We start from the raw sequence: 15,140 nt of genomic DNA, 5'->3' as shown, positions 1-15,140 counted from the left end.
AAAAAAAAACTCACTGGCACTGTCAATTCTCTGAGTAAAATCCATAAAGATAAAGCTCTTCAGCAGTCAAATGCCAATAAGCCAAAGTGTGAAATCACAACACTGTTACCAGAACAGAAGGTCTCCTCAGGAGCTAGGTATGCTGAGTCAACAGTCTACTCTCCACTTTACTATGAGAAACTCTTCTGTTTATGTATGTGACTATGTATCTTTATTTTGTATTTTTAATTAAACATCTTGCTTGTTTACAAGAGTGACTGGAAAGAAGCTGTAAAAGGTGCCTATCTAGAGGTCAGCTTTTTATAATACTGGACATATCTGAGACTTTCTTTTCAAAATATTAAACAAAAAACAACCATTATCACAATAACTTCACAAAGAAAAGTTTAGATTTTAAATCCTTCTTATCCCAGGGCTGGAGAGATGGCTCAGCAGTTAAGAGCACTGACTGCTCTTCCAGAGGTCCTGAGTTCAATCCCCAGCAACCACATGGTGGCTCACAGCCATCTGTAATGAGATCTGGGGCCCTCTTTTGGCCTACAGGCAGGGTACTGCTTAAGTAAATAAATAATTTTTTTTTTTTTTAAATCCTTCCTTTCCCAATGCACTTCTCCAAATAAACGAGTTACCAACTAATTTCGAGAGGTTAAAGACGCCTTTGAACACTTTGGGCTATGAACATTGTAGAAGCACCCTTTAGTGGCACCAATAATTGCTCATCTAGCTCAGTCTCCTTGTTTTAGAATAAAGAAACTAAGAGAAATAACGAGGAAGTGATGGCTTTCCAGATGAAATAACGTATAAGATTCTACAGTACTATAAACTTTCAAGTGTAAAGAACATTTGCAAGGGAAATGATACCACAGAACTGGCACAGAACAGAGAATCCATTGGCCAGAACAGCTCATGTGTGGTTTTTCAAGCAAATCGTGGTTACAATTAAGGATCAATCTTCAGTTTAGGAGAATTCAGAGATGAGCATGTCAAATTTCAATATAAGCAATTAAATGTACTCCAGGGCCTAGACTAAAGCCACCCAACAACCACCCAGAAGGTAAAAACACTGAGGCATAATATGCAAAGACATTAATCAAAGAAGGCAGTGGAAGAGCTTGCCAATGAAATATTTCATGCATCTAGTATATTTTCTTCTAAGCAAATGTATGCATTTTCTGTTAAATTATCAAGTGATTATAAGTGATATAAAGAAAATGTATACACATGTGGAAGGAAATCAAAATTCTCAACTTCCTTACATAATTTTTTCACTTTTTTGTATTAATTTTTACCTAACCATATGTCCTACACTATTAAAAACACAGCATAACCCAATGTGGTGGTGTAAACATGCAATTCCAGTAATCAGGAGGCTGACATAGATGAATTAAGAATTCAAAACTGGTCCCAACTACGTATCAAAACACTGTCTCAAAAACACCAATAAGGCTATGTGGGGTGGCACATGCATTTAATCTCAGTGCTTCAAAGGCAGAGGCAGGTGGACCTCAAGTTGGGGCCAGCCTGGTCTAGATAGTAAGCTCTGGGCTAGCCAGCATATACAGTGGACCCTGTCTCAAAGCAAAACAAAAAAACAAACAATCCACCAAGAAAATAGAATGTAGCTCAGTATGAGCAGTTGCTTAGAATGGGTCAAGGCCCTAGGTTTGCCCCTGGCACTACAAGAAAACAAAAAGGCCCAAACAAACAGTACAGAATTCAACATTTTGATTTCTATCACTTATCATACCGATTACTATTGCAGAAATTCTCATTTTTAATTGCTGCATAGAGGTTAAACAAGTTTCTGAACATAGTCAAACATTTTACACACATATATATACACACAAGGCTTTGCACAAAAAATTAGCTTTCTTCTTCTATAACAACATTTAAAGCAAATTCCTACATACACAATTACTAGCTCAGCAAAAACAATGTGCCTATATAGGTCTAATTTTTAAGTTAAAGTGAAAAAAAAACTTGAAGACCGTTAGATCAAGTCAGAACCAAAAGGTGGAGAAGATTAAGTAGAGAAGGATACTTACATGGTCTGGTTCCAACTGGCAGTGTCGAGCCAAGGCATGAAGCAGCCTCTGAATGTATGCTTTGAATATGCTGTGAATGACCTCATCATTGGTTTTATACAAATGTTCTCCTAGTCGGTACCAAAAGTTAAAGGAAATTTCTACTACCTGTTAGGTAAGAAAGTTGATGGTTTATTTGTGCATGAAAAGAACAGAGGAAAAATTAGTTTTATCATTACTTACCATAAAGCGAAGGATATACACTATTCCCTATGTATATGCAGTTAGGAAACCACCCTTTCTGTGGTACAGGTTTGCTGTTACCTCCTAAATATCTTCCCAAATTACACCTCAGTGGTTACTTAGATGACTAGCTTTACACTTTCTATTTATAACTGAGAAAACTTTTCCCAAATCCCATTAGATTCTATAGAAAACAAAGACATGCAAGTCTTGAAAAGCAGTTTTAACCAAACTCTGGACCATTAATCATGCCAACATCACATGTCTTCTAGGAGAGCTAATTGTTATTCCCTAATACAGTTGATTTTTAAACTCACTAAGTAGCTGAGGATGACTCTAAATTTCCTATTCTCCTGCCTCCACCTCCCAAGTCTGGGATTATAGGAATACACAACCATGTCCAGCCCCATTTAGTTGTTTTCATGAACATGAAAGACAGCAGAAACAGACTGGAATTTCAGGATCAGCTAACCTTCCATGCAATACTATTTCTGAAGTGACTACCATTGCAAAGAACCATACTGCTTGGGATTTTACCACAACCAGAAATCCTCAGGGGCTCTGTAGACAAGTAAACAGCACTTTTTGTGATAAAGACATGGTGCTGAGGACACAGGAGTAAGCATAAGCACAGAAGAGGGGCTTGCTGCTGCTCCTTTCTATTAAGGATTCAAAGGAGAGCTGTTCAAAATGATCCCCAACCCAAGAACACTTCTTTAATTTTTTCTTTTAATGTGAACATGACTTACAGATTGTTTTTATTATGTTAACTTGTAGGGGGTGGGGAGAGAGATCAGACTCTACTGGAGCTGGAGTTCCAGATGGCTGTAACCCATCACATGTGGGTGCTTGAAACTGAACTCAGGTCTCTGGAGGAGAAGTATGCTCTCTTAACCACCGAGACATCTCTTCAGCCCCCTTTATATTTCTTAAGAGATAAATAGGAGGTATAATTTCTTAAATAGATGAACTTTTTAACAATCTAGGAAAAAACTAAACTTCCTACTTATCTTTCTCTCAATGGGTGTCTACCTACATGTCTGTGCACATGTGAGTGCAGTGCCCAGAGGTCAGAAAGGGTCTTGGATCCCTTGGGACTGGTTCTAGTAATTTGGGTCCTTGGGAAGAACAGCCATTTCTCTTAACCACTGAGCCATTTCTCTCCACCCTCTAATACCTAGGAACTTTATAAGTGGGTATAGTAATAGATGCCTATTGTCTGAACACTGGGAGATGGAGACAGGATCCTTCTCAGAACAGTCTGCTAGCCAGGGATACAAAAACGAAAGGTCTGACTGGTGTGGGACAATTGTTTGTATTCTGTCAATTATATTTTAAATAATCGCTGATTGGCCAGTAGCCAGGCAGGAAGTATAGGCAGGACAACCAGCCAGGAAGTAGAGACAGGTCAATGACAACAGGAGAATTCTGGGAAGAAGGAGGCCCATTCCTCTGAAGTTGGGGGCCGCCATAGAAAAAGCAAGATGTGAGACTGCCTAGCTGAAAAAGGTACTGAGCCATTTGGCTGGCATAGACAAGAATAATGGGCTAATATAAGAGTTAGGGCTGGAGAGATGGCTCAGTGGTTAAGAGCATTGCCTGCTCTTCCAAAGGTCCTGAGTTCAATTCCCAGCAACCACATGGTGGCTCACAACCATCTGTAATGAGGTCTGGTGCCCTCTTCTGGCCTGCAGGCATACACACAGACAGAAAACTGTATACATAATTAATAAATAAATAAATAAAATATTTTAAAAAAAAGTTATAAGAGTTAATAAAAAGCTTTAGCTAATGGGCCAATCAGTTTATAGTTAGTATAGACCTCTGTATGATTTCTTTGGGACTTAACGACTGTGGGAACCAGGTAAGACAGAAAATCCCCACAACAGCTGACTGGTGGTACCAACTTGTATAACATGCACAAGTGAGTAATCCTCACTTCCACAAAGGAAGTAGGGTGAGGGATTGTAAATTGTCTTAAAGAATATTATTATTTTTATAAATAGTGTCTATGTAGCCCAGGCTAGCCTGGTGCTCAGAATGTAGCCTGTGTTAGCCTCAAATTCATGATCCTTTGTCTCAGCCTCCAGGTACTGGAATTACAGGCATTATAGGCATGTGCCATTATCCTCATCTTATAAAGATCTTTAAGGATTTTTTTTTTTTTAAAATGAAACTCAGTATAGACCAGTTAGCCTCAAAGTCACGGAAATCTTCCTGCCTTTGCTCCCTGAGTGTTAGGATTAAAGGCAGTGCCACCGTGCCTAAGTGAGAAGGAGATTCTTTTCTTAAGTCTCACACCTCTTGTCTAAAGAAAAACTGATGCCATGAAGACTCCTGGAGTTAACAGGAGCTAGTATAGTCTAGAGTTTGCAGTGGGAATGCCCAAAGGTTCCTACGTGTAGAAGCCTGTGGTGCTACTGGGAGGTAGTGGACCCTTATGAGGCTGGCCTTAGAAGGAAGTGGTCACTGGGAAACTTCCCAGAGGGAGGTTTGGGACCTAAGACTCTCATTGTTGCCTTTCTGCCCATGAGGCCAGATTGAGGTAAACATAAACAGGCTTCCTCTTTAACTGCACTCTTCAAGGCCTGGGCCCAATGGATAAAGACAAAAACATCCAAACATCCAAAACTGTGTGTGAGCTCGGAAAAAACAAAAACAAACGTATTCTCTCTTTGAGCTGGTTATGTCTGCTACTCAGAAATTTGACAATACAATGTAGCTTTTCATTATTGCTTTTAGTGGTAAAGTTCTAAAAAAAAAAAAAAAAAGTGGAACTAGAAAGGAGGCACAGGGGGAGGTAACAGGTTTTCTTTCTGACAGATTCTCTGAGTTGCCTACAACAGTCAACCTTAACAACAGACTAGAAAATAGAAAGAATGCAAAATGGAAACCCAAACACAATTCTTTTTTTTAATTTTTTGTTTGTTTGTTTGGTTGGTTTTTCGAGACAGGGTTTCTCTGTAGCTTTTGGAGCCTGTTCTGGAACTAGCTCTTGTAGACCAGGCTGGCCTCAAACTCACAGAGGATCTGCCTGTTTCTGCCTCCTGAGTGCTGGGATTATCACTGCCCGGCCCCAAACACAATTCTTAAAAGTATCCTAAATATGGGCCATGTAAGTGTGGGTCACTGGTAAGGTACTTGGGAGGAGAGAAGTGTCTGTACCATGCCGCTTTGCTTCACACTCACACCACAGCATGTGGACAGCACCCCACCCTCATATGCAAATAATGAAACTGAAAAAAATTATAACCATACACAACTTCCAGATCACATTAATAAAAAACAAGATTGCAAATTCTTAAGTGGAGAGTAAAAGCCTTAACACAGTACAGATACTACCTCATACTGAGGGTGGCCTGCACAAATAAGAAGCAGTTCCAAAGTTCGAAGATCTCCCAGACCTTGGCCTGGAGTACAAACAATTTTTTCCAGGAAAGTTTCACATAGTTCAGTGAAGATACGGCAGTAATTCAGAACTCTGCAGAAGCAAAATGAGAATACCAAGTCAAGAATCCGGACTTTACATACACAGATACGAGTCAAATGAACAAAAAGTCTCTTTGCCTGAGGGCCATTCGAGTGAAAACTCATGATGAGCATTTGATGATAAGTCAATTCATATTCTCTATTACAAATCTTTGAATAAAAACTGCAAATTAGTGTGCTGGAGCAATGGCTCAGTTGTTGAGAGCATTTGCTTGCTAGAGAGCTTGAGTTCCATTAAACTAGGTATCTCTGTGTGGGTGTTTGCATGTGTGAATGCAAGTGCTTATGGAATACAGAAGACGGCATAGGATTCCCTGGAGTTGGAGTTACAGGCAAGAGTGAGGGGTAAGAGATGGATGCTAAGAACCAAAGTCAGGTCCTATGCAAGAGAAGAGCCCATTCTTAGCTGCTGAGCCATCTCTACAGCTCCTAAACTATGCATTTTAAAGTTTATCCCTATTTCTTCAAGTCTTCTCTTAAGTGTAAAACAGTAGAACAACCAAGAACTGGTAGTAATTCTCTTTCCTAGATCCAAATTGCTATTCCAGAGGCAGGTACATATCAACTATAGCACACACTTCACACGTGCAAAGTCACACAGAATCAAAAAATAATGGATGATTATAAAAAAAAAATTGAGGAAAAACCCCAGATTGTAGGTAACCCAGGGCTCCTACTTCAATAGTTACTCACTTGTCTAAATCTTCTCGTGCCACAGCCATATGATAAGCAGTCTCCAATGTCAGGACACCCTGAAAAAGCTGCATGGCCAACGGCAAGTTAGTCTCCACATTTTCAATAGCATAGAGAGCTGAGCATACACAGTCTGAAGCAGCTTCATGGAGGTTAGATGAGGTTTTATCCTGCTGCTGAAAGACGGAATACAAAAGCAGAAATCAGAATCATTGTACTCCAGGGAAAACAAATACAACCTTCTGAAAATTGTTTTTTGTTTGTTGTATGAAACAAGTGTCATGTAATCTACATTGGCCTTAAAGTCACTGTGTAGCACAAACTAGCTCCCTGTTCTAGGATTACAGAAATGCACACCAAATGTGCTTCTATACCCGCCTGACTGAGAGTACACTATGAAGAGCCCGAGTTGTAGACCTTGCCAAGACAACATCTTCCTTACCCTACTTCTCCAGACATGGGGAAAAAAAAAAAGCTTCTTTATCCATCAGTCAGACTTACATGAACTTTTTTCATTTTATTTATTTGCTTTTGTTTCTCTCTTTCTCTCTCTTTCTCTCTCTCTCTCTCTCTCTCTCTCTCTCTCTCTCTCTCTCTCTCTCTCTCTCTCTTTCTTTCTTTCTTTCTTTCTGAGAAAGGGTCTCACTGTGTAGCCTTGGCTGTCTTGGAACTCACTATATAGACCAAGCTGGCCTCAAACTCACAGAGATCCAAAGTATTGGGATGAAAGGGGCTGTACTACTGCACCAGGTTTCTTCTGTTAGCTTTCTTGGAAACAGCATTCTGTCTCAGCCAGAATTCTGGGATCAGGTGTGAGCCATCAGCCTGGGAGTAACCAGATTATCCCCATGTTTCTCTCTATACTATTTCTTCCATAAGGAATGCCATGTTTCTCAATGGCATTGAATGGATTTTGAAATTCATTCTCTTTTTAAGTACTGCTTAAAATGAAAAGGTTCAGCAATACCAAAAGGCCAATTACATACCAAAGTTAAGCAGAGGTTCTTAAAACTTTTGGGGTGGAGAAGCGAGTTAACACAGAAATGGCAAATTCTCCCAATTTCTCATTCACAGTAATACATGCTAGAATATGAGAACAAAGCCTAAAACTACAGCTACCCAGTGTATCAATCAAAAATAAAAACAATATTATTTCATGCTAGGTATCATACAATACACTTATAAGTCAAATACTTTCGGAGGATAAGACAAGAGGATTACTACAAATTCAAGATCAACATGGGATAGACTGAGTTCCAAGGTAGCTTTGACTATAAAGTTATAAGACCCTGGTTTAAAAAAGAATTTTTGGAGCTGGTAAAATGGTTCTGTAAATAAAGGCACTTGCCAAGCCTAGCAACTTGAGTTTGATCCCCGAGACCCACATAACGGAGACAACAACTCCTCTGTAAATTGTCCTCAGACATTCAAACGCATATAATAAATTTTTTTAAAATGTATTTTAAAAGTTGTGGTGCTTTTAATCCTAGCACTTGGGAATGAATGGAGGCAAAAGATCAGGAGTACAAGTTCATCCTTGGCTACACAGTGAGTTCAAAGAAACCATCTTGAAAAAACAACAAGAACAAAATATTTCGGAGACATTCAAAAACCTTCAAAAGTTTATTCTCTTTGTGCATTTTCTTTGGAAAGCACTTGAGGATGTTCAAAAAACAATCAACCCCAAAAAGCAAAGTAAAGGGAAATCTGAGCATCATAACTGGGGAATAAATCAAAAGAACAACTCATAAGAAAGAATAAGAACTTATCAGAGACGACAGTGGAGCCGACATGGAGGCACAAGTTGCAATGTCGGTACCCAGTGGTGAGAGCAAAGGGTCTAAAATTTGAAGATAACCTGGGTCACAAGGGCAGTTAGCTGTAAGCCAGCCTGTTACTTAGTTGAGACCGTCTCAAAACAGTAACAAAAGTACAAGGGAAACTGGAGGGTACTTATTCACTGACACAGTTAAGAGTGTCTGTAAATTCAGTGAAGCTGTCACTGCTAAGTCTTTCTCTAATAACAACGATAGACACTTAGACCCTCTCTATAAAGGATAAGAGTTACTTAAGCTAGGAGAGCTAACAGATGCAAATCATCCCATTGGGTTCTTCCCTCTTTTTAAAATATTTTCTTTCTTTATTTTGGTTTTATGAGGCAGAACTTCTTTGTAACAGTACTGGCTAACCTGAATTCATTCTGTAGACCAGGCTGGCCTTGAATCACAGAGATTCACCTGCCTCTGCCTCTTAAGTGCTGGGATTAAAGGCATGTGCCACCACAACCCAGCTTTTTGTCCCCCATCCCTGTTTGTTTGTTTGTTTGTTTGTTTGTTTGTTTTGGGTTCGAGACAGGGTTTCTCAGTAGCTTTTGGTTCCTGTCCTGGAACTAGCTCTTGTAGACCAGGCTGGCCTCGAACTCACAGAGATCCGCCTGCCTCTGCCTCCTGAGTGCTAGGATTAAAGGCGTGCGCCACCACTGCCCGGCTCCATCTCTGTTTTTTAAAGGAGCAATCCTGGAGACACTTTATTAGGAAAAGGGGGTGGGACATGTAAATGGTTCAGGGAGTAGAAGTGTCTGCCACACAAGCCTGAGAACCTGAATTCAGATCCCCCAGAACTATATAAGAGCACTCTTCTGACAAGATGGGAGTAAGACACAGGAGAATCCACAAGAACCTTTCAGGTCATCTAGCCTAGAGAACAAGGGGAGAGATGATGCCTCAAAAACTAGATGGAAGGTAAGGACGTATACAGAGGGCTCCATCCACATGGGTGCTGTAGCATGTGCATATCTTCATACAGAAAGCACACATATACACAAAATAGATGAAATGTTTTAATCCTTTCAAAAAGAAGTATGCAGGTTTGGGATGAACCTAAGAAGCTCAACAGTGTCCATGCCCAGCAGACTGAAACTCCTGCATCTACGGGTCATCTGAAGAGCAGCACATGCTCCATTACAGTCAGCCTCAGCAGACTTCTATCTTGCCCTAAGATAGGGTGTTATTTAGCTCAGGTTTGCTTCAAATTTGCTATTTAGCTAAGGGTGACCTTGAATTTCTCACCCTCTGGCCTTTACCTCACATACTAAGATTATAGGCGCGTGTCATCAAGCTCAACACCTTCTTATGCTATTCTTAAGACTCAGATAAAATTTTTCTCTCAATACAAACACTGAGCTGTCCCAGAAGGTTGGTTATTAAAGTGACAATGGCAGTTATAGGTTTACTTACCAAAACCTCAAAAAGCAGCGCTAATAACTTATTATTAGCCATGAAGTTACTGTCCAAAACTCCCAAGTTAAACCAGCTTCCCAAACAGCGGAAAACCTTCATAAGCATCTTCTCATCAGTTCCTGCCTTTTCTACACATGTCATCTAAATAGAAAATATAGTTTAAGAAAAAAAAATCAACCTTTATACTTTAGTCACTATTATATACTGTCTATAACGACATTAGCAACAAGCAGTCACAAATGTTTTGTAAGTACCACTGTTCTAAATCCTATTACCACATAATTTCCAGCAAAATACTACAATACGATTATCTTCTCTTTTTAGTGGGGAAACTGAGATACAAAGAGGTGAAAGATCCAAAACAGACATTAAAAATAACAAGGTTCTTAGTTCCCACTTATGCATTAATGTACTCTCATCAATACAACTACTTTTAAAATATACCAGTTTATTCTCCATATGCAATCGGTACCTAATTCTGGGGGACTGCTGCCCGAGCATCATGAGCTGAGTTTGGATCCCTAGTACTTACTCTAGCCAGGTACGGCGGTACACATCTGTAATCCCCTGCTGGAAAGGGAAGAAAGGAAGATTCCTAGGGCTTGCTGTCCTGATCAGTTGGTCTAACTGACTCAGTGAGACATCCTTTCTCAAAAAGAGGTGGTGAGATGGGTTAGTAGGTAAAGCTGCTTGCTCCCTAACACGATGACCCGAGTGAGTGCAATCCCTGGACCTACATGGTGGAGGAAGAACAAGTCCCGCACGCCATCCTCTCATCTCCACACGTGTGGCACTCGAGACACACACATAAAATAAATAAATGTTAGGGTGAGTTTCTGAAAAGATGGTTCAACAATTGAGAGCATTCACTACCGTAGTAGAGGACCCAAGGTAAATCCCCCAGTACCTACAAAGCAGCTCACAATCATCTGTAACTCCAGTTCTACAGCATCCAACACCTCTTTTAGCCTCAGAAGGCACCAGGTATGCACAAATAAATGCATGCAAAACACCTGTAAGACTTTGTATAAAAATAAATCTTTTTAAAAAAGTCTTCTAAAGCAAGTTGTTAATTTTGGCGGGGGGGGGGGGGAATCTGGAAATATAAGAAATAATTTAGTGGTAGAACACCAGCTTAGCATACACAGAGACCTCGGGTTCAATTTCCAGTACTATGAAAGAAAGACATAAAACAAGTCAGACTAAAACTGACCACTGCCTTTATCTGAACATTTTGTGCTACATTTTAGAAAGCATAATGCAACTTCTTCTAGATAAGAATGTTTCAAGACAGCGCACAGGCAGTGGGCTTTTAACATGACAACTGCCATGAGGGACAACAAGCAAGGAGAAGGGAAAAGGGCTACATCCATAATGTATTACACACCAGATCTCCAGTCTGGCAGTTGGACTTCCAGGATTGTTTCCATTATCACAGAATAATAATAATTCATTGCCTGTAATCAACTGGTATCAATTTTTAAAAATTATTTCAAGCTGGTGGCAACCACAGTATACAGAATAAAATTATGATATTTATGTTTACACGGTGATATCAACTACATAGAAAAATACCCCAAACTCAAAGCTTCATCTAAAATACAATCTGCAGTGATACATTGTCTGACTGGCCTGGAACTTCCTACGTAGATCAGGTTGGCCTGATACAGAAATCTGCCTGCCTCTGCCCCTGCTCTGCAGTGCTGGAATTAGAGGTGTGTACCACCTTCTCCATAGATGATGGTTTTGTTCTCCTCTGGTGCTGGGGATTGAGCCCAGGGACCTGCACATACTGGATAAATGCTCTAGCAACAATGTATACATCCCTAGCCGTGGTGATCATTTTTATAAGTGCCCTCCAAGCAGTACTAGACTGGTTGTAAAGATGAGAAGTGAAAGTTTGGTATGTTACTATATACCACTCCATTCCCATAGAACCATATTGAAAGAGTAAGGTTTTTTTTGTTTGAGAACAGTATCTTGTTATTTGGCCCAGGCTGGACTCAAACTCATTATCTTCTACTTTAGCCTCCTAGGTATTAGGATTACAGTTGTGTGCTGCCACACTTGACAAAAACATCCATTTTAAAACCAATTTTTTCCTCTAATATGACAAACAGGAGACAGAAAGGCTAATACAAGTATATAAATGGGCTTGCTTCTATTTTTTAATTTCTTTATGGATACTGCATTTTAGTCTAAGAAGTAACATAACTAACAAGTGACCAGCCATTACATGTACTGAACCCTATTATGTGTTAAACATGATTTTAATAGCTTTAAATGCATTAATTCAGTCTCCACAAAATTAAAAAAGCACTATTACTCTCATATACAGATTATGAAACTGAGGCAGAAGAGTTAATTATCTTGTTTAATATGGCAGAGCAAAGACTCAAATGTCACAAGTCTTGCTTCAGGACCTATGATCCAGGTTAGAGAGATGACTCTGGTCAGTACTGGCTGTTCTTCCAGAGGACCCTGGTTGTATTCCCAGCACCCAAATAGCAGCTCACAACTATCTATAACTCCAGTTCCAGGGGATTTGAAGCCAGCCAGAGATACACAGTTGAGATCTTGTCTCAAAAATACCTTTTTTTAAAAATTGGATTTTCCTAAAATAAGCTACCTTCACACAAGTTACCCTGCAAAAAAAGAATGCATGCTAAGCGTGGAGGAACCAGACTGTCATCACCCTAATCCAGAGGACAACCCTAACATTACTAATAAAGTACCAATCAGACATTATAATACTGCCTAAGATATAACTCTGAGATGGGCACGATCCAAAACTTAAGAAACCTTTTCTTAAAGCCATCAAGTCTCTTAATTTATCTCTAATCAGCATGCTGAAGGAAAATAAATTAAACCCTGAAGAAAAGGATCCAAGTAACTACTTTCTCAATTATCCTAAGGATGGAATGTGCGTGGTAGCATTACTAATACAGTAGAGAATTTATTACATGCAATGGATACCCTAAAGTATTAGGCTTAATTTCTTTTGAGGAGTCCTTATTCAGTAGGGCCGACTCAAATAGACCTTCCAATTAGAAGAAATAAGGAGATTACAAAAATAATCAGAAAAAACAAAGAATGTAATCATAAATGCTAAAGACATTCTCTAAGACAAATGCTCTCTGCGGAAAGACAGAGCAAGAGGACTGTGACTGCTAGCCTAAAACAAGACAGGGTTGCAAAGTGGATACTGTTGGTGAACTCTGTTCTCAAGTATTTTAGAACCAACTGGGAGAATGTGAATGTGCTCTAAAACATGGCATTACATAGGAAATGTTCTAAAATGAAAAAGTAAAGGTAGATGACTGAAACAGGAAACTGAAATCACAGAGATAGACATTCACGGGACATACATGAAAGGGTCAACAGCAGCCAGTCCACCAGTGTGCCCAGTCTCAACTACTCAGGAAGCTAACGCAGGACACTACCTGAGTCCGTGCTCTATAAAACCACATCTCACAAACCAAAAGGCAGGAGGGCTGAGGGAAAATGCTCAAGCCTGAGGTTAAGAACACTTGCTACTCTTCCAAAGAACCAGAGTGCAGACACCAGAGCTCACACTGAGTGGCCTAAGAACTCTAGCTGCAAGAGAACTGAGCTCATCTTCTGCCTTCCACTGCATACACATGGCAGACACTGGCACAAAAACATAAAGAAAAATAAAAAACTTTAACAAAAATTGAGGGATGGGGCTGGAGACATGGCTCAGAGGTTAGGAGCACTGGTTGTTCTTCCAAAGGTCAAGTGTCAGCAACCATCTTATAATGAGATCTTGTGCCCTCTTCTGGCATGCAGGCAGGCATACATGCAGGCAAAACATTGCATACATTATAAATAAATAAATCTTTAAAAAATTGAGGGACAAGTGTGGTAGCACACAACTATAATACTGCATTTAGAAGATAGAGTCAGGTAGAAGAGAAAAGGGAGTCAGGGAATTAAAAGTGCAGGTCATCATCAGCTATGAGGCTATGGCTATGAAACAAGCTTCATATGAAGATATGAAACAAGTTTGAAGCCAACTTAGGATGCATGAGACCCTTTTAAAAAGTGGCTTGGTCAGACAGTGGTGGCACACACCTTTAATCCCAGCACTTGGAAGGCAGAGGCAGGCGGATCTCTGTGAGTTCGAGGCCAGCCTGGTCTACAAGAGCTAGTTCCGGGACAGGCTCCTACGCCAGAGAAACCCTGTCTCAACACCCCCCCCCCCCAAAAAATGGCTTGCTCTGTGTCTTAAAGGTGCTGGGTGGCGGTGGAACACGCCTTTAATCCCACCACTTGGGAGGCAGAAACAGATGGATCTCTGTGAGTTCAGGGCCAGCCTAGTCTACAAAGCAACTTACAGGACAGCCAGAGCTACCGAGAAAAACAAAGAACAAACAAAAAAGATGCATGCTAGAAGACTGATGGCCTGATCCCTGGGACACCCACATTAGAAGAAGAAAGCAGTTTGGACAAACCGTTCGCTGACCTCTACACACATCCTAGGGTACACAGGTATGTGTGGTCCCCTCCCCACAATAAATACATGTAATTTTAAGAAACTAAAGCCAAAACATACAAAAGAGAATTGTGGTTGCAGTTCAGTGGTAGAGCACTTCTAGTAAGTATGAGGCCCTCAGTTCAACCCCCAATACCCCAAATTAAGACAGACCGACACAGGATATGATTTCCAAGTTACTTGAATATTAATTGCTTAATTTTTTTTCTAAGGTTCTAAAATACTATTTTCTTTAAAAATAAATGGTCAAAAAATGCAAAAAATGGTTAATTAAAAAATTTAAAGATATTTACTTTCCAAATAGGTTTTTAACACCAAACTGAATATAACTGAGTGTAATTATACTTACACTATTGTTCAATGGCCAAGTAAAATCTTCTATTATTTTTTTTATCAAAATGCTAATTTGTCTTTACTTTTTCCTAAAGTTTATATGCACTTCTTTTAGTGTGGCCCTTGGAGGCAAGAGCTTTCATATATCATAAGAATTGAGTTCAAATTCTAAATTAAGAATCAAATATCAGTAAGCCCATTCACATTCATAAGAGATATCACCCTCACAGCATTACAAAGAAGCTCAAGAAATACAAGTTTTAAAAGCATTTTGTATTATTAAAAAGTTTTGTATAAATGCCAAAAACAGTATTAATGCCACATTTCCAAAGAAAACTGCTTCACACCATTGTGACCAAATCACAAAATAATCACTCCACGGTCTCTGTCCTTTATCAACAAATGAATATTTCAAACTTACCAATAAAGATACCACTGTACTAGAATAGAAGGCCAAGTCTTCTATAATTTCTGTGCGCCTATTGGCTCCAATTCGCAAGGAACGACTGTGTACCTCTTCAGGTAACACTGTAAGGATCTCCAGCAAAAAGGGCAAAGAAGTTACATCATTGCTATATCTGGAAAAGAAAAGGAGGAGGATGT

General features: G+C 39.7%; 1 protein-coding gene across 2 annotated transcripts in view; it reads right to left on the bottom strand.

Annotated features, from left to right (window-relative positions):
- The window catches only part of Tnpo3 (transportin 3), a 79,673-nt gene that overhangs the window by 37,779 nt on the left and 26,754 nt on the right, over positions 1–15,140 (bottom strand). For both annotated transcript variants that reach the window (XM_050141484.1, XM_050141485.1), the window contains 5 exons: positions 14,959–15,115; positions 9,686–9,829; positions 6,450–6,625; positions 5,610–5,748; positions 2,046–2,192 (listed from right to left, as the gene is read on the bottom strand). In XM_050141484.1, coding sequence (XP_049997441.1) covers positions 2,046–2,192; positions 5,610–5,748; positions 6,450–6,625; positions 9,686–9,829; positions 14,959–15,115 — 763 coding nt within the window. The remainder of the gene's footprint in view (positions 1–2,045; positions 2,193–5,609; positions 5,749–6,449; positions 6,626–9,685; positions 9,830–14,958; positions 15,116–15,140) is intronic.

This window comes from Alexandromys fortis, unplaced genomic scaffold (genome assembly GCF_014885135.2).
Source record: "Alexandromys fortis isolate MF-2015 unplaced genomic scaffold, M_Fortis_MF-2015_v1.1 scaffold_44, whole genome shotgun sequence".
Classification (NCBI taxonomy): Eukaryota; Metazoa; Chordata; class Mammalia; order Rodentia; family Cricetidae; genus Alexandromys; species Alexandromys fortis.
Note: the sequence above shows the minus strand (reverse complement) of the source record. Positions and strands in the feature narration are given on the sequence as shown.